Source organism: Ictidomys tridecemlineatus, chromosome 11 (genome assembly GCF_052094955.1).
Source record: "Ictidomys tridecemlineatus isolate mIctTri1 chromosome 11, mIctTri1.hap1, whole genome shotgun sequence".
Lineage (NCBI taxonomy): Eukaryota > Metazoa > Chordata > Mammalia > Rodentia > Sciuridae > Ictidomys > Ictidomys tridecemlineatus.
In genome coordinates, this window is record NC_135487.1 from 69,829,469 (window position 1) to 69,849,445 (window position 19,977).

At 33.9% G+C, this 19,977-nt stretch overlaps 1 protein-coding gene and 1 long non-coding RNA gene across 4 annotated transcripts in view; one reads left to right on the forward strand and one right to left on the reverse strand.

Annotated features, from left to right (window-relative positions):
- LOC144368108 (uncharacterized) overlaps window positions 1-19,977 on the reverse strand; it is a 138,973-nt gene that overhangs the window by 91,479 nt on the left and 27,517 nt on the right. For 2 of the 3 annotated variants that reach the window (XR_013427883.1, XR_013427882.1), the window contains exon 2: window positions 2,959-3,077. This is a non-coding gene — a long non-coding RNA (uncharacterized LOC144368108). Of the gene's footprint in view, window positions 1-2,958; window positions 3,078-6,830; window positions 6,922-19,977 lie in introns of those variants that run through there. The other variant, XR_013427884.1, reaches the window with a different exon arrangement.
- LOC101963091 (calcium-activated chloride channel regulator 4) overlaps window positions 1-19,977 on the forward strand; it is a 41,271-nt gene that overhangs the window by 16,642 nt on the left and 4,652 nt on the right. Inside the window, 6 exon segments of the mRNA XM_078026650.1 lie at window positions 3,277-3,454; window positions 3,885-3,953; window positions 3,956-3,990; window positions 8,509-8,724; window positions 9,560-9,827; window positions 11,034-11,204. Of these exon segments, the coding sequence (XP_077882776.1) occupies window positions 3,277-3,454; window positions 3,885-3,953; window positions 3,956-3,990; window positions 8,509-8,724; window positions 9,560-9,827; window positions 11,034-11,204 (937 nt within the window).

Below are 19,977 nucleotides of genomic sequence, written 5' to 3' on the forward strand. Positions count from 1 at the left end.
CCAAGCCCACCAAGTGCTAGCTGCCCCATGAAATTTCTCTGCCAAAATGTTTTTTTCTTTCCTGTCTTTGCATGTTATAATTCTACCAGTTCTTCAAAATCTTCTCTCCTTCTTGTAGCTTTGTCTGCTACTCCTACCCCTACAGAATCTCATACCCTTTTCTGAATTGCATGACATTCTAGTGTATGTTTCCAACATGAAATGCTAGGTTTAAATTCTAATTGAATTAAGTGCAATTCTTCACCTTCTGGTCCTCAATTGTCACTTTTTTAAAAATTTAATTTATTTTTTATTAAATTAATTATTTATTCTAATTTGTTATACATGATGGCAGAATGTAATTCATTTCATATTGCACATAAAGCACAATTTTTCAAGTCACTGATTGTACACAAAGTATTTTCACACCATTCATGCCTTCATACATGTACTTAGGATAATGATGTCTAACTCATTCCACCATCATTCCTATCCCCTTTCTCCCTCCTTTCCCCTCTAGCTCCTTTGCCCTACCTAAAGTTCCTCCATTCCTCCCATGCTCCCCAACCCCATGGCCATTATGAGTCAGCATCCTCATATCACAGAAAACATTCGGCCTTTGGGGTTTGGGGATTGGCTTCTTTCACTTAGCATTATATTCTCCAACTCCATCCATTTACTTGCAAATGCCACGATTTTATTCACTTTTAATGCTAAGTAATGTTCCATTGTGTATATATACCAAAGTTTCCCTATCCATTCGTCTACGGAAGGGCATCTGGGTTGCTTCCACAATTTATTATTGTGAATTGTGCTGCTATAAACATTGTTATGGCTGTGTCCCTGTAGCATGCTGTTTTTAAATTCTTTGGGTATAAACCGAGGAGTGGGATAGCTGGGTTAAATGGTGGTTCCATTCCAAGTTTTTCAAGGAATCTCCCATACTGCTTTCTCAATTATCTCTTAATAAAAAGGGATAATAAAAGCTTTCATATAATACTGCTCATGTTTTAATTTATTCAACCTGTTCATTATCTACCTGTTATGTGCCATATCAAGTACTATAAAAGACACTAGGATACAAGTTCTCTGCTCTGGAAGACCATACTATTTCAGTGGGGACAAATCATGAATAGATAAGCAAATTGGAAAAATAAAATTACAAATTACAGTGTTGTGAAGGAATTAAACAGGATGGTATGATAAATATCAGGGAAAGAAGTAGCAGTGCCACTTTAATATAAAGACCACTAAATCCCTTTTTGAAGAGTTATATTTAAGCTAAGACTTGAAGGATAGGAAGAAGCCAATAGTTCAGGCAGAAAGGAGAATGCAAAATCCTAGGGGAAAAAATATGGCAAAAAGCTGAATTACTAACAGAAATGATTAAAAGTGTGGAGCTAAAGTTTGGTAAATGAGGGGATATTAAATGTTATTGAAGAGAGAGACAAGGGCTACTTCTTTCAAAAAAAAATTTAAGTACAACAGAAAGTTGTTGGAGAGTTTTAAGCATTAAAGAGTTGTGATCAATTTATGTTCTAGGAAGATGATTCCAAATTCCCTGGTTTAGGAAAAGTACTCTGGAGGATCATAGTAAGCAAGAGTAACAGTAGGAAAATACCTTGGATTTTATTAAATTACATAATGTAAAAAACACATTAATGCATAGCAAATGTTCAGCAAATGGTTGCTGTATATTTTGTTATTTATCTTGAACCATAGAATACTAGGCCATAAATATTTGTTGTGCTTTTGATATTCATTTCTATATCTTCTCAGTCTCTGACATAAAACCCAGCGTTATTAAATTAAATTAAATTCTCTTCATGAATTCAGGAACCATGTAGCTCTTACTGTATCCCCAGCACAGTGACTGACACATTATAAGAGCTCAGTGAATAACTACTACAAAAGACAGGTAAAGAACAGAGACCTTTACTTCATCTCTGGATCTTCATTTTGCACTCAAATCCATAGTAGGAGTATGATGGAAATGTTATGTAAATGCTGTAAATGTGTGTAAACTTCCCTATTTCAAAGTCTGGCTTTAGTACATGTCAGAGCATATTTTCCATATATTTCCATATACACAAGCCATTCCTTGTCTTAATATAAGCAAAAAAAATGTCATGAAGGTATTCACATTGTTCCCTCAATTCTAGCTATATAAAGAATGCCAACATTTTAAACCCTCTTCTGCAATTTTATACATAATTCCATTCTTCCCTTCCAAACCTAATAAGTCACTATTAATTCACCATGGCATTTTTTTCCTCACTAAGGTCTTGCTTTCTTAAAATGGTGCTCCTAGAAACCACTATCAATTAAAGCCCCCATAGAACAAGAAATATTGTTGATTTTCTGGGCTAAGTTCTTTATCTACTCTTGTAAGTGTCTAGTATTCAGAACTTTGAGTTGTCAATCAGTTTGTATTTGTAGTTTTATGTAGGAAAAGAGTTCAATTCATGGTCTATTCAACTACATAACTCAATAAGTATAACTTGTATACTCTTAGACCACCACCTATGCATATAGCTTTGTGCTAATAACTTTGGAGGCAAAACAAAAATTCCATAACAAGTACCTAAATTCAAGATGCTCAGAAGTTTCTGTATTATGTATTTATCAGCATGACAAGGGGTTTAAAATTTGGAATTACTGAATTACTTATATTTTTGCCTAAAACATTACATATTGACTTTTTAAAAAAGAGAGAGAGAATTTTTTAATATTTACTTTTTAGTTTTCAGTGGACACAACATCTTTATTTTATTTTTTATGTGGTGCTGAGGATTGAACCCAGCGCCCCGTGTATGCCAGAAGAGCACACTACCACTTGAGCCACATCCCTAGCCCCAACTTTTTTATGTTAAAGTAAATTCTCTATGTAATTGTATATGTGACTGACTTTATACAATAAAAAGCTTTTTACAGTTTAATCGAGTCAAAGAAAGTAGAAACACAGTCAATGCCACTTACCTAATTATGGTTTTGGTGTCTGGTTGACCTGAATTTCACAGTCTGAGTCATCACTAACATTTAACATAGGAAGATTTCCACAGGCCTGCTTCTTATAACTTTATTTAAGTGAACATTCCCTGCAGCAGGAAAACAAAAATAAAAGTTGTATTTAAGTTTCCCCAAGGTTTATTGATTACAGATTCTGTTATTTCAAAATAAAGTTTATCTTACCTATTCTACATAGTTTTATTTCCTCTAAATTATTTTTTTCTAATTCCTCATCAGTTCATTTGAACTGGGCCAACTGATAATTAATGACCTGAATTATGTTTTTAGGTAATTAGAGAAAAATACCATCAATTAGATGGATCTGAAATAATACTGGTGACTGCTGGAGAGGACAAAAATGCAAGGAATTGCATAGACAAAGTGAAACAAAGTGGGGTCATCATTCATTCTATTGCATTAGGACCATCTGCTGACACAATATTAATGGAGATGAGCATAATAACAGGTAAAATATGACCTATATATTCTAGTCCTTTGATTAAAAGGCATAAATATAACCTTACAACACAACAACTTCTCTTTAGCTTCTGCCCTACAGCTTCTTTCTGTTTTCATAGTGCTCAGAGTTCCATATAATAACAGAATTTTTAGTTTTTAATCACATAGATAACATAATAAGATCACTTTCTGTGGTTATTTGATGCATGTTAGCTAGCTAAACTTTCCAGATAAGCGAGGTACTAAGGCAGCTTAACTTAACTTAATGGTATTTCTGAAATAACACTGAGTTAATCTTTGCGCGTATCTATTTCAGTCTATTTTAATAATATTTACAAAACTGTGATTTTGTTTATACTGTTACCTTATTTAGCACTAAAATGAGATAAATAGTTATTTTTGAGACAGTTGACTTGGTTAATGCCTTTGCATTTTAGGAGGAAGTCATTGTTTTGCCTCAGATGAAGCCCAGAGCAACAATCTCATTGATTCTTTCAGGACTCTGGATTAGGAAATACAGATATCTCCCAGCAGTCTCTTCAGGTCAGAGTTTCAACTCCTTGGGCTTTTATCCTTATGCTTAGACATAAACAAAAAAATTTTTTTGATAGTTATGTTTTGAGTTTTATATTTGTATCATAGTAAATTTTTACTTAAAATCAAAACTTCAATATTGAAATTTTTAAAAACTACAACACTATCCAATTGTGTGATAAAATGGGTTTATACATATAAAGACAATGGTAAATGCATTGAAAGAAAAAATCAAGTTACACAAGAAAAGCATGTCTGAAACTGGTTAAATGATAAAGATAGATATTATTTACCAGTTAATAAACAATTTCATAAAATTGTTTTACTATTTTTTTTGTAAATGTTGTCTTTAATTTCCATTTTTCTGGAGAGGTAATTCAGGAATTATCTTCTATATTTCAGCATTCATGCAAACCCTAGAATTTCAGAGAATCAAATTAACAGCAGTAAGGTATAATATGAATTCAGAGACCACAAAATATCTCTTAAGCTCTCAGTGTCTCAGTTCCTCATTTGGAATGTAAAACCATATGATGTCTCTATGCAAAATTCCTGGGGATTCGTTATAAACTTTTAAACTTTCGGAACAATAAAAAGTGAGAAGATTGTGAATTTCTAGTCCATTTATTCTAATAAAGTAAGAATATATAAATTTAAAGAACATCTGTGAATAAACAGTACTGACAGATATATAGGGTTTCTTTCTCAGAATGTTTAGTTTAAGAAATAACATCAAAACCTAACAATGCCAAATTTTCATTCCTAAAGTTAGACTTTTTACAAAGATATCATATCCATTATTCTAAGAATTTGCTAGAAAATCTCCTACTTCCAAGTCTTCCACCAACCCCATCCCTTGCCAATTGTGAAATAGATTCAAAGTCATAAAACTGAACTCAACAATTTAGGTTGGAAATGGAGAGAATATCTCTTGAAAAATAAATTAAGCAGGAATGAGTCAATAATCATTACTTATCTAGGATCATAGTTCTTTCTTTTGACTCTTCAAACATTTTTCCAATTGGATTTTTTGTTGTTTTTTATGCTTTTGTTAGTGCATTATAGTTATATCTAGTTGAGTTTATTTTGACATAATCATACATGTATGAAATTTAATTTGTTCCATTTCAGTCCCCAAACTTCCTCTTTCCCTCTCTTTCTTCCTACCCTTATTCCCCTTCCTCTACTCTTCTACTTGTCTTTCTTATGTTTATTAATCTATTTATTTTTAATTGGTGCTTTATAGATATACATAAAGGTAGAATTCACTATAGTGTATTTATACATACACATAGCATAATTTCCTTCCCTCCCACTTCTAGCCTCCTTCCACTCCACTGGTCTTCCCTCTATTCTTATGTCTTCTGATGATTTTTCCCTTACTTTGCTCTAGCTTCCACATTTGAGAGAAAACATTTGACTCTTGATTTTCTGAGTGTGAATAGTATTACTATTGTTACTTAGACTCAAAATCTGTGAGTAATCCTGACTCTTCTTTATTCATGTACATGATGTGTACAAATGTCAACAAAGATTATTTCCTTCAAAATGTTTTACAAAAATCAATTTATTGCCATATTTAGCACAATATTCTCCAGTTCCATATATTTACCAGAAAATATAATAATTTCATTCTTCTTTACGGCTGAGTAAAACTTCATTGTGTGTGTGTATATATATATATAAAATATTTAATCCATTCATCTATTGAAGAACCTGAGCTGGTTGCATAACTTTGCTATTATGTGGTGCACTGCTATAAATATTGATGTGATTATATCACTATACTATACTCTTTTAGTTCTTTTGGATAAATACCAAGGGATGGGTTAGCTGGATAATATGGTGGTGCCATTACTAGTTTTTTAAGGAATCTCAATACTGCTTTCCAGAGAGGTACAAATTTGCAGTCCCACCAACATTATATGAATGTGTACCTTTTCCCCAACATCCTCTCCAGTACTTACAGTATTTGTATTCTTGATAATTATGATTTTGACTGGAATGAGATGAAATCTCAATGAAGTTTTGATTTGCATTTCCCTGATTGTTAGGGAAGTTGAACATGTTTACATATGTTTGTTGGTCATTTGTATTTCTTCTTTTGAGAAATACCTGTTTAGTTCTTTTGCCCATTTATTGATTAGGTTATCTGGTTTCTTAGTATTAAGTTTTTTGAGTTCTTTAAGTATTCTGAATATTAATCCCCTGTCAAAGGAGTAGCTGTCAAAGATTTTGCTCACGTTCTGTAGGCTTTCTCTTCATGCTTTTAATCATTCCCCTTGCTATATAGAGCTTTTAAAGTTAATGTCATCCCACTTATTTATTTTTGGTTTTATTTCTTGAGCTCCAGGAGTCTTATTTTGGAAGTAAGTACCTGCACAATATGTTGGAGTATTAACCCTATATTTTCTTCTAGCAGTCCAACTGGCTTTTTATTTTATCCCTTCTTCTGAATTCAATTACTTTTCCCAACATCTGGATCTCAATAGTATTACTGTTGTTACTTAGACTCAAAATCTTTGATTAACCTTGACTCTTCTTTGTTCATGTACATGATGTGTACAAATGTCAACAAAGATTGTTTCCTTCAAAAATGTTTTACAAAAATCAATTTCTTGCCATATTTACTCTTACCAAGTCTATATCATATCACTTTATATCAAAACTAATGTATCCCATCTTTTAGTTAGTCAAATTACAGCCTATATTAATAAACCTATTTTCTTCCTCTCAACAATGAAGAGCAGATATCCTGGGATGCAGACTTTGAATAGGCACAGATTGATTTGAAAATATGTCTGTAAATTTAGCTGAAACCTGTTCTACAAATTGGTTTAGAGATGTACCTGCGGGCTGGGGATGTGGCTCAAGTGGTAGCGCGCTCGCCTGGCATGCGTGCAGCCCAGGTTCGATCCTCAGCACCACATACAAACAAAGATGCTGTGTCTGCCTAAAAACTAAAAAATAAATATTAAAAAATTCTCTCTTAAAAAAAAAAAGAGATGTACCTGGCTGTCAAGAGAGGTAAAACTGAAGGAGAATACAGGTCATTCTGAGCTTTTCAACTGGTCTAACTAAAGAATGATGATAACATATAATTTGGTGAGAACTTGTACTTGAATGATGGTAGGTGATATATGGAAGGAAAGCTGCACTCCACACTCCACTGGGTTATCTTCCCTAAGTACTACTAGAGAGCCAGAGTTCTTCCTTTATTAGTAATTTCTGATAAAAGCCTAAAAGGTATTCACATTCATATTTAACTTGATAATATTTTGTCCACTCAAGGGCTTAATAGAAGACTGAGATTTTAATCAAATCATTGATGTTTGAATGGTAGAATTCTCTTACTTCCTTCAGAAATGGAGTCAAGGTGGGTTTAGGACTAAATTGGAATAGAAGTGGTACTTCCCACTGTTCCTGAAATGACACCATTCTAGGAAACATCCTCTTGGTCATAAAGTTGAATTTTCTGACTAAGGATTATCTGTAAAGTTTCTAAAAACTTTTTCTTCAAAGCTCCTCTCAGAGAAATTCCATCTCATTTTCTTTCCTCTCAGGATTCCAACTTTCATAGACATCAGCTTGCCCTATTTGTTTGTTCTCTTCCTGGACATATTTTTAACTCAGGGACTACTCACTCTATTGTCTGTGAAAAAAAATTAAACTCTCACATGGAGAAAAAACCATGGTGAAATTGTCTTAGTTATATGCTAATATTCCTTTTTGTGTTGAGGTCCCCCTGACTATCTCTACTTAAATATTCTATCCAGCTGGGTGCAGTGGTGCACACCTATAATACCAGCAGCTCAGTATACTGAAGTAGGAAGATCTCAAGTTCAAAGTCATCCTCAGCAATTTAGCAAGCCCCTAACCTGTTAGCAAGACCCTGACTCAAAATAAACAATAACAAAGGGCTGGGGATGTGGATCAGTGGTTAAGTGCCCTGGGTCCAATCCCCAGTACCAAAAAAATAAAATAATAATTACTCTATTCACCAATATGTATTTTATTTTTTTAAATATCTCGATTTTATTTTTATGTGGTGCCAAGAATCGAACACAGTGCCTCACACACGCTGGGCAAGTGCACTACCACTTGAGCCACATCTCCAGGCTCTATATTTTCTTTTAGGTCATGAAGACATACAAACAATGGTTGGTGCAAACACACACAAGTACAGCCCCTACAGTTAATTATGTTCTATTTTTACACCATCCTTAAATGCTAAAGCCTTGGGTGGGTATTTGCCATGACAACTATGAAATAATAATAGGGCTATACTTCCAACTGCATAACCCAGTCTCTCCTCTAAGACTTTCAATGCATTCTATTCTTTACTCAGACCCCATATTTCTGTGCTTTCTGACAATTCTCACATCCCAATCAGCTTTAGAAAGATCATGAATCTATGGTTGTATGTAATATGTAAGTTTGCTCTCAAGCCAAAAAGTAAGAACCATCTTAAAAAGAATATAATATTCTATTCTGCAATCATTAATTTTTTAAAATATATTTAAACAGCTTGAAAGTAAGGGATTAGCACTGAACAACAATCCCTGGATGAATGGCTCTCTAGTAATTGATAGCACAGTGGGAAAAGACTCATTCTTTTTCATCACATTGGATAATCAGCCTCCTACTATTTCTCTCTGGGATTCTAATGGAACACTGATGAGAAGTTTCATAGTGGACAGTCATTCCAAAATGGCCTATCTCAGTATTCCAGGAAATGCATGGGTAAGCAATCAGCTTCTATATTTCTTTCAAAAAATTTTCAGAACATAAAAACAAATTCTTTAATGCTATAAATGTAATTTTTAAATGTCTGTGTGCCAATAATGATATCATGTTCAAAATTATGGTAAAACAGAATGTTATTTCCATCTATGTGTGATCCTAAGAATTTTATGGAAGGAGGGGGAAAAAAAAGAACTTAAGTAGGAGTAAGAAGAAAAAAGTGGGGGGGGAGGGCATAAAATATAAGTTACCTTAAAAAAAGTTTTGAAGAGTAAATGTAAGAGATCTTTTGAACATGGCATACACATTGCTAAAATTTCCTTCCTAATTAACTCCGATTAAAATGCAATGCATAAGGCTGGGGTTGTGGCTCAGCAGTAGAGCGCTTGCCTAACACGTGTGAGGCACTGGGTTCGTTCCTCAGAACCACATAAAAAATAAATAAATAAAGATATTGTGTCCATATACAACTAAAACATTTTTTTAAAAAAAAGATTACTCATGAGCTCTGTAATGTTTTGAACAATCAATAAAAAAAAGGAAGAAAAAAAAAAGAATGCAATGTATAAGTTCAAGCCAAAGAATAAAGACCTAAATATAGACCACCTTTCAAACTAGATATTTCCAACCAGAAATTTCACCAGGTGTAGACACTATTCATGACATTAATCAAGATTCTATAAATGAATTGCCTTAGTTCTTATCATGGGATATCATGAAATCCCTCAAAAGTCTGTTTGGTTTCTCTTACAAGATTTTTTTTTCAAATTGCATAATGGAAACACAGAAAATGGTTTGCCAACAGAAACTTATTATATTTCCATGAAAATTTTAGGTGGGCATTTGGACTTACAGTCTTTGGGCCAAAGCAAACCCAGAAACACTAACAATGACAGTAACCTCTCAGGCAGCAAATTCTTCTGTGCCCCCAATCATAGTGAATGCTAAAATGAACAAAGACACAAACAGTTTCCCCAGCCCGATGATCATTTATGCACAAGTTCTCCAAGGGTATCTCCCCATTATTGGAGCCAGTGTGACTGCGATCATTGAATCAAAGAGTGGAAAAACACAAGTTTTGGAACTTTTGGACAATGGTGCAAGTGATTCACAGACTTTTATGAATAAGTTTATATTGTTATAACCCAGGATATAGTAAGGGGCTCTGTGGTAGCCTGGGGCAGAAAGACAGGTACCCAAAGAATGGAGGAATAGCAGAACCAGCAGGAAATTCTATAAGGTAAAACCTACAAAGTGCAAGTGTCTTGCGAATGCTAACCACTCAATAAATGTTATTTATTGTCATCTTTATTGTTTGTCACTAGAAAGCCAATTGTCTATCACTAGTTAAGAAGGTCTCTTTCAGGAGAGCAAGGATAGAATCAGTATACACATTTGCTTCTTAGGGGGAACATCATCAAAAGAGTCTGGCCAAGGAGGATGAAGCTAAGCAGTCAGATGGGATTAACCCAGGCCCTTGGGAGGAAAAGGAGAGAAGAGTAATTCCCATAGCTGGAAGAAAGCATGCATTTCTAAAAACAATCCAGAGAAAAGCAGATGCTCCTGGACTAAGGATACCACTTCAGGATCTCTGAGTTAGAGTATAAAAACTCCTGGAAAAATGAATTGGGAATTTAATGAAGAACTCCAATGCTGGTAATAATCTAGAAGTATACTTATAACACAGTATTCTTGAGTCCCCTAGATGTTCATTCTAAAAGTAAATGGGATTTTTCCACTGACAGATGAAAGAGCTAATGAATCAAGAAAGTAAGAACTATGGATTAAAAAAAAATAAAGTGGAGGCTAAGTCTAAATAGATACTTGGTAGTTGATGAGGATAAGAATTCAACACTAACCAAAGATACATCTTTAGTAAGGCCTTTTGAATTGAACAAGAGATGGCATAATTAATGTTTATATGAAGCTCAAATTAGGCCATTTAGCTAGGAAAACAATAAGAAGGATAATAGGATAATCTCAATGTTAAGGGCCAGAGGTATTTATCATATATACATGCACATATGTATGAGGTACTCATCATATACATGTGAGGTATGTATTGTATATATATATATATATATATATATTAAATAACATGAATTTATAATGCCACAAATAATATGAAATATACCCACAAATCTATATATTTCATAATTCTTCAAAACTATCAACACAAGATATTATGCTCTACCAAAGCATAATGGAAATATTCTCTATTTTGGAGATGGTAGCCCTATATGCTTGGCTTAGAAAATAATAAATTTCTCTTTTTTTAATAATAACTTCTTCCTTCTTTCTATAATAAGGTGCTGATACTTACAAGGATGATGGGGTATACTCCAGGTACTTCACAGCTTATGAAGAAAATGGAATATATAGCTTAAAAGTACAGGCTTATGGAGGAACAAATACTGCCATGAGAAGCTTAAAACACCCACTGAATACTGCTGCATGTCTCTCAGGCTGGGTAGTCAATGGTGAGTAATTCATTACCTCAGAAATCCAGTGCTGGTTTGAATAATATTTATGGGATGATATGATTAAAGCTTTAACGATTTTATAACTCAAAGTAAAGTTATTTCTAAGTATCCATGGAGGATTTGTTCTATGACCCATCATGGATACCAAACTTCATGGATGTTTAAGTCTCTTATTTCAATGTTATAGTATTTGTAACACATACACATATTTCTGCACACTTTAAATTATTTCTAGATTACTTATAATACTTAATACCATTTAAATGCCATGTAAATAATTGATATACTGTGTTACTTAGGGAATAATGATAAGAAAAAGTCTGTACATATTCAGTACAAGGGTCAAACATAAATATTTTTTAAAACATAATTTTGATCCATCATTTGTTTAATCTTCCAACATGGAACCTGAAAAATTAAAGAGCCAACTATATAACTTCTCATATTTCTGTACTGATGATCTCAGTCATATTGAGATTTGCCTCCAAATTAATCTAAGACATAGCATAGTATCTGGTGTCTAGTAGGCATTCAGTAAATGTCAGATGTTATTATATTAATTTGGAGCACCTTACAAAGATCAACAAAGGAAACAAGCCATGTAGCAAAATTTATCCCTCAGATTACATATGCTAAAAAGAAATGTTAATAAGAAAACAATTTATTAAATTAAAAGGAAAAAAGTATGGTTTCACGTAGTGATGAGGATTAAGAATACATTCTTAGTCGCCCACAGTAGCACACACCTGTGAATTACAGGTAGCTCAGGAGGCTGAGGCAGGAGGATCGCAAGTTCAAAGCCAGTCTCAGCAAAAGTGAGGCACTAAGCAACTCAGTAAGACCCTGTCTCTAAATAAAATACAAAATAGAACTGGAGATGTGGCTTAGTGGTTGAATGCCCCAGAGTTCAAACCCCAGTATCAAAAAAAGAGAATATATTCTTAAATGAAAGGGAGATCAGTAGAGTAGAGTAAAAGGACGAAGGAAGGAAAAAGGGAAACACGAGGGAATGATATCAGCCAAATTATATTGTTATACTAAGTGCATGTATGAATATGTAACACAAATCCATCCCACCATTATGTGTAACTATAATGCACACAGTGAAAAAGAAAAATTTGAAAAAAGTATACATTCTTGATGAATTGCTATCAGGGAAGACAGCAGAGTAGGCAGTGCCAGAAATCCATATCTCTACCTAGAGAATACTTGTACTGGCATAATTTGTCTAATATAATGAGTATGGAACTCTAGAATTTATTTGAATGCTTTCAGCTTCCAGGGGAAGATTTCAATTATACTTTGCAGGAAACTGAGGTTAATTTCAGCTCTTATTCTCATAGAAATTACTCTTTCCTTCTAGTTCCATGGCATACGGCCCATACTCCAGGGGTGGTTGAATGAGTCAAGGTGGGCAATAAAACCTTACCCTCACTAGTAGCTAAATGTTCTTTCCAATTATGGAGAATAGAAACAGAAGCAGCCCCTCCAGTTGAAGCAGTTTTCAAGGGACTTAAAGACACAGATTATTTTTTTCTCTGTCATTTTTCCCTATTACCACATTTGTGATCCCAACACTTAAAGATTATGACATTCAAATGCAACCACATATGTAGGTAATTTAGAAAGTCACCATGCATGTCTAAGGAAAAACATAGGCTCACAAAAGAACAGAGAATCCTTAAGTTTACACCTCAAGCTCATTTATGTCATAAAGGAACTCTATGATTATTTCTTTAAAACAGAAAACTCTGAAAAAGGGTGAACTGATTTCCAGGCTTATCACATATAATATTCAAATGTCTAGTTTCCAACAACAAAAATCACAATGTATATAATGAAACAGGAAATTATGGCCCATCCAAAAAAAATAAATTGATAAGGAATGTCCCTGAGGAAGACCAGGTGTAGATTGATTAGACAAAGACTTTGAAACAACCTTTTAAAAAGATGCTTAAAGAACTAAAGGAAGATGTGCACAGTCAAGGAAAAAAATGTGAACACAATGGAAATATCAATAGTTAAAAATATAAATAGGACCCAAAAATAAATTCTAGAGCTGACAATTATAACTGAAATTAAAAATTTATTACACAGATTCTAAAGATTTAAGTGGGAAGAATGAAAAAACAGAGAACTTGAAGTTAATAAAATTAAAACTATTTTATCTGAGGAACAGAAAGAAAAAGTTGCAGAAAAGTGAAAAGGGCTGAAAGGATCTGTGGAAGAACTCATGTGGATCAATATGTACATAGTAATAGTCTCAGAAGAAAAGAAGTAGATAGAACAGGGCAGGGAGAATATCTGAAGGCTGAAAGAAGAAAACTGTCAACTGAAATCCTGAATCCAACAAAGCTATCCTTCAAAAATAAGAGAAAGTTGATTTTCTCGAATAAACAAAAGTTAAGGTAGTTAATTATCACTGGATCTGCCCTGCAAAAAAATATTAAACAGAATCTCTCAGTTCAAAATGAAAAAATCATGAAATATTCTCAAGCCAAATTAAGAAATAAAATCTCTGAAAAAGGAAAATACATGAGAAATTATCAAAGCTACTTTTGTTGTATTTTTGGTTTCTACAACATTTTTTATTTTCAACATGATTTAAGAAACTAATGAGTAAAAACAATTATTTGTCCATGTTTTTGGACACACAAGGCAATACAATTTATAAAACCAGTACTTGAGAGGCGATGTGTACAGAACCGTATAAGAGCAGGGGTTTTATATCCCTTTGCAGTTAAGCTGGTATGATTTCAAATTAGAATGATATTAATTTAGATTTTAAATATAGTCTATGTTACAACAAAAAGGCTGTAATATAAACATAAAAGAAAATAAGAAAGAAATAAAATGTTTTACTACAAAAAAATCAACTAAACACAAAAAGAAGTCAGTAATATAGGAAATTAGAGTCCAAAAAAGCTATAAGGCATATAGAACACAAATATAAATATAGCAAACGTAAGGTCCTACTTATTAGTAATTACCTTAAATACAAATAGACTAAATTCTGTCATCAAAAGACAAAGATAAGAATTGTGATGTAGCTTAGTTATAGAGTGCTTGCCTAGCATATACAAGATCTGGGTTTTGATCCTTAGCAACACCCCCCCTACACACATACACATACACACAGACACACACACACACACACAAGACAGATAATAGCAGAATAGATTGTTTTAAATCCAACTATATAAAGGCTATAAGAGATTTACTTTTGATCCAAGGACAAAAATAGCTTGAAAGTGAAAAAGTATAAAAAGATACCCCAGGGCTGGGGTTTTGGCTCAGTGGTAGAGTGCTCTCACCTAGCATGCATGAGGCACTGGGTTTGATCCTCAGTACCACATAAAAATAAAATAAAGATACTGTGTCCACCTAAAGCTAAAAAATACATATTAAAAAAAGATACTACATGAAACTAATAATCAAAAGAACTGGAATGCTATATTAATATCAGAAAAAATAGATTTTTACATTTAAAAAGTTTATAAGAGATAAAGAAAGGCATTATATATTAATAAAAGGTTCATTTAACACAGCAAATGATATAGCCATTATAAACATATATCCACCTAGTAATATACCGTCAAATTATGAATACAAACTTGAAAGAATTTAATACTAAATCAGAAGGTTCATCAATGATAATTTGAGACTTCAATTATTGAGACTTCAATAATGAGAGAACACGCAGAGAAAATATAAATAATGAAAAATAGGAATTTATTTACTTTTTTTTCTTTTTTTATTGTTGGTTGTTCAAAACATTACATAGTTCTTGATATATCATATTTCACACTTTGATTCAAGTGGGTTATGAACTCCCATTTTTACCCCGTATACAGATTGCAGAATCACATCAGTTACACTTTCACTGATTTACATATTGCCATTCTCGTGTCTATTGTATTCTGCTGCCTTTCCTATTCTCTACTATCACCCCTCCCCTCCCCTCCACTCCCCTCTTCTCTCTCTACCCCCTGTACTGTAATTCATTTCTCCCCCTTGTATTATTTTTCCCTTTCCCCTCACTTCCTCTTGTGTGTAACATTGTATAACCCTGAGGGTCTCCTTCCATTTCCATGCAATTTCCCTTCTCTCTCCCTTTCCCTCCCACCTCTCATCCCTGTTTAATGTTAATCTTCTTCTCATGCTCTTCCTCCCTACTCTGTTCTTAGTTACTCTCCTTATATCAAAGAAGATATTTGGCATTTGTTTCTTAGGGATTGGCTAGCTTCACTTAGCATAATCTGCTCTAATGCCATCCATTTCCCTCCAAATTCTATGATTTTGTCATTTTTAAATGCAGAGTAATACTCCATTGTGTATAAATGCCACATTTTTTTTATCCATTCGTCTATTGAAGGGCATCTAGGTTGCTTCCACAGTCTTGCTATTGTGAATTGTGCTGCTATGAACATCAATGTAGCAGTGTCCCTGTAGCATGCCCTTTTTAGGTCTTTAGGGAATAGACCCAGAAGGGGAATAGCTTGGTCAAATGGTGGTTGCATTCGTAGCTTTTCAAGAAATCTCCATACTGCTTTCCAACTTGGCAGCACCAATTTGCAGTCCCACCAACAATGTACAAGTGTACCCTTTTCCCCACATCCTCGCCAGCACTTGTTGTTGTTGAACTTCAGAATGGCTGCCAATCTTACTGGAGTGAGATGGTATCTTAGGGTGGTTTTGATTTGCATTTCTCTGACTGCTAGAGATGGTGAGCATTTTTTCATGTACTTGTGATTGATTGTAGGTCCTCCTCTGAGAAGTGTCTGTTCAGGTCCTTAGCCCATTTGTTGATTGGGTTATTTGTTATCATATTGTCTAATTTTTTGAGTTCTTTGTATACTCTGGATATTAGGGCTCTATCTAAAGTGTGAGGAGTAAAGATTTGTTCCCAGGATGTAGGCTCCCTATTTACCTCTCTTATTGTTTCTTTTGCTGAAAAAAAACTTTTTAGTTTGAGTAAGTCCCATTTGTTGATTCTAGATATTAACTCTTGTGCTATGGGTGTCCTATTGAGGAATTTAGAGCCCGACCCCACAGTATGTAGGTCATAGCCAACTTTTTCTTCTATCAGATGCCGTGTCTCTGATTTGATATCAAGCTCCTTGATCCACTTTGAGTTAACTTTTGTGCATGGCGAGAGAAAGGGATTCAGTTTCATTTTCTTGCATATAGATTTCCAGTTTTCCCAGCACCATTTGTTGAAGATGCTATCCTTCCTCCATTGCATGCTTTTACCCCCTTTATCAAATATAAGAAAGTTGTAGTATTGTGGGTTGGTTACTGTGTCCTCTATTCTGTACCATTGGTCCACCCGCCTGTTTTGGTACCAGTACCATGCTGTTTTTGTTACTATTGCTCTGTAGTATAGTTTGAAGTCTGGTATCGATATACCACCTGATTCACACTTCCTGCTTAGCATTGTTTTTGCTATTCTGGGTCTTTTATTTTTCCATATGAATTTCATGATTGCTTTCTCTATTTCTACAAGAAATTCTGTTGGGATTTTGATTGGCACTGCATTAAACCTATAGAGAACTTTTGGTAATATCGCCATTTTGATGATGTTAGTTCTGCCTATCCATGAACAGGGTATATTTTTCCATCTTCTAAGATCTTCTTCAATCTCTCTCTTTAGGGTTCTGTAGTTTTCATTGTATAAGTATTTCACCTCTTTTGTTAGGTTGATTCCCAAGTATTTTATTTTTTTTTTTTTTTAGGATATTGTGAATGGAGTGGTTGTCCTCATTTACATTTCAGAGGATTTGTCGCTGATATACAGGAATGCTTTTGATTTATGCGTGTTGATTTTATATCCTGCCACTTTGCTGAATTCATTTATTAGCTCTAAGAGTTTCTTTGTAGACCCTTTTGGGTCTGCTAGGTATAGAATCATGTCACCTGAAAATAGTGATAATTTAAGTTCTTATTTTCCTATTTTTATGCCTTTAATTTCTTTCGTCTGTCTAATTGCTCTGGCCAGTGTTTCGAGAACTATGTTGAACAGAAGTGGTGAGAGAGGGCATCCCTGTCTTGTTCCAGATTTTAGAGGGAATGGCTTCAATTTTTCTCCATTCAGAATGATGCTAGCCTGAGGCTTAGCATAGATTGCTTTTACAGTGTTGAGGTATGTTCCTGTTATCCCTAGTTTTTCGAGAGTTTTGAACATAAAGGGATGCTGTACTTTGTCGAATGCTTTTTCCGCATCTATCGAGATGATCATATGGTTCTTATTTTTAAGTCTATTGATGTGGTGAATAACATTTATTGATTTCTGTATATTGAACCAGCCTTGCATCCCAGGGATGAATCCTACTTGATCATGGTGCACAATTTTTTTGATATGTTTTTGTATCCGATTCGCCAGAGTTTTATTGAGGATTTTTGCATCTATGTTCATTAGAGATATTGGTCTGTAGTTTTCTTTCTTTGAAGTGTCTTTGTCTGGTTTAGGAATCAGGGTGATGTTGGCCTCATAGAATGAATTTGGAAGTTATCCCTCTTTTTCTATTTCCTGAAATAGCTTGAAAAGTATTGGTATTAGTTCCTCTTTAAAGGTTTTGTAAAACTCTGCTGTATACCCATCCGGTCCTGGGCTTTCCTTAGTTGGTAGTCTTTTGATGGTTTCTTCTATTTCCTCAATTGATTTTGGTCTGTTTAGGTTGTCTATATCCTCCTGACTCAATCTGGGCAGATCATATGACTTAAGAAATTTTTTTTTTATTTTTTTATTTTTTTTATTGGTTGTTCACAACATTACAAAGCTCTTGACATATCATATTTCACACATTAGATTGAAGTGGGTTATAAACTCCCAATTTTACCCCAAATGCAGATTGCAGAATCACGTCGGTTATACATCTACAATTTTACATAATGCCCAATTATTAATTGTTGTATTCTGCTACCTTTCCTATCGACTTAAGAAATTTATCGATGCCTTCACTATCTTCTATTTTATTGGAGTATAAGGATTCAAAATAATTTCTGATTATCTTCTGTATTTCTGAAGTGTCTGTTGTGATATTGCCTTTTTCATCCTGTATGCTAGTAATTTGAGTTCTCTCTCTTCTTCTCTTCGTTAACATGGCTAAGGATCTGTTGATCGTATTTATTTTTTCAAAGAACCAACTTTTAGTTTTATCAATTTTTTCAATTGTTTCTTTTGTTTCAATTTCATTAATTTCAGCTCTGATTTTAATTATTTCTTGCCTTCTATTTCTTTGGCTGTTGTTTTGCTCTTCTTTTTCTAGGATTTTGAGATGAAGTATGAGATCATTTATTTGTTGGTTTTTCCTTTTTTTAAGGAATGAACTCCAAGCAATGAATTTTCCTCTTAGAACTGCTTTCAATGTGTCCCATAGATTCTGATATGTTGTGTCTGTGTTTTCATTTATCTCTAAGAATTTTTTAATTTCCTCCTTGATGTCTTCTATAGCCCATGATCATTCAGTAACCTATTGTTCATTCTCCAAGTGATGCATGATTTTTCCTTCCTTCTTTTATCGTTGATTTTCAGTTTCATTCCATTATGATCAGATAAGATGCATGGAATTATCTCTACTCCTTTATATTGTCTAAGAGTTGCCCTGTGACATAATATATGATCTATTTTTGAGAAGGATCCATGTGCTGCTGAGAAAAAAGTGTAACTGCTTGATGTTGGGTGGTATATTCTATATATGTCAATTAAGTCTAGGTTATTAATTGTGTTATTGAGTTCTATAGTTTCCTTATTCAACTTTTGTTTGAAAGATCTGTCCAGTGGTGAGAGAGGTGTGTTGAAGTCTCCCATGATTATTGTATGGTGGTCTATTAGACTCTTGAACTTGAGAAGAGTTTGTTTGATGAACATAGCTGCACCGTTGTTTGGGGCATATATATTTATGATTGTTATGTCTTGTTGGTGTATGGTTCCCTTGAGCAGTATGTAGTGTCCCTCTTTATCCCTTTTGATTAACTTTGGCTTAAAATCTATTTTATTTGATATGAGTATGGACACTCCTGCTTGTTTCCGAAGTCCATATGAGTGATATGATTTTTCCCAATCTTTCACCTTCAGTCCATGTATGTCTTTTCCTATCAAATTCGTCTCTTGTAGGCAGCATATTGTTGAGTCATGTTTTGTGATCCATTCTGCTAGCCTGTGTCTCTTAATTGGTGAGTTTAAGCCATTAACATTTAGGGTTATTATTGAGATATGAGTTGTTCTTCCAGCCATATTTGTTTATTTATGTTACTAAACATGGTTTGTTTTCCTCTTTGATAATTTTCCCCCCTTTACTGTCCTACCTCCCACTGTTGGTTTTCATTGTTATTTTCCATTTCCTCTTCCTGTAATGTTTTGCAGAGATGGTTTTTGGAGAGATGGTTTTCTAACTGCAAATTCTTTTAACTTTTGTTTATCATGGAAGGTTTTAATTTCATCTTCCATCCTGAAGCTTAATTTTGCTGGATACACATTTCTTGGTTGGAACCCATTTTCTTTCAGTGTTTGAAATATGTTATTCCAGGATCTTCTAGCTTTCAGAGTCTGTGTTGAGAGATCAGCTGTTATACTGATTGGTTTGCCTCTAAATGTAATCCTTTCTCTTGTAGCTTTTAAAATTCTCTCCTTATTCTGTATATTGGGCATCTTCATTATAATGTGTCTAGGTGTGGATCTCTTATGATTTTGCACATTCGGCGTCCTGTAGGCTTCTAGGATTTGGGATTCTGTCTCATTCTTCAAGTCTGGGAAGTTTTCTCATATTAT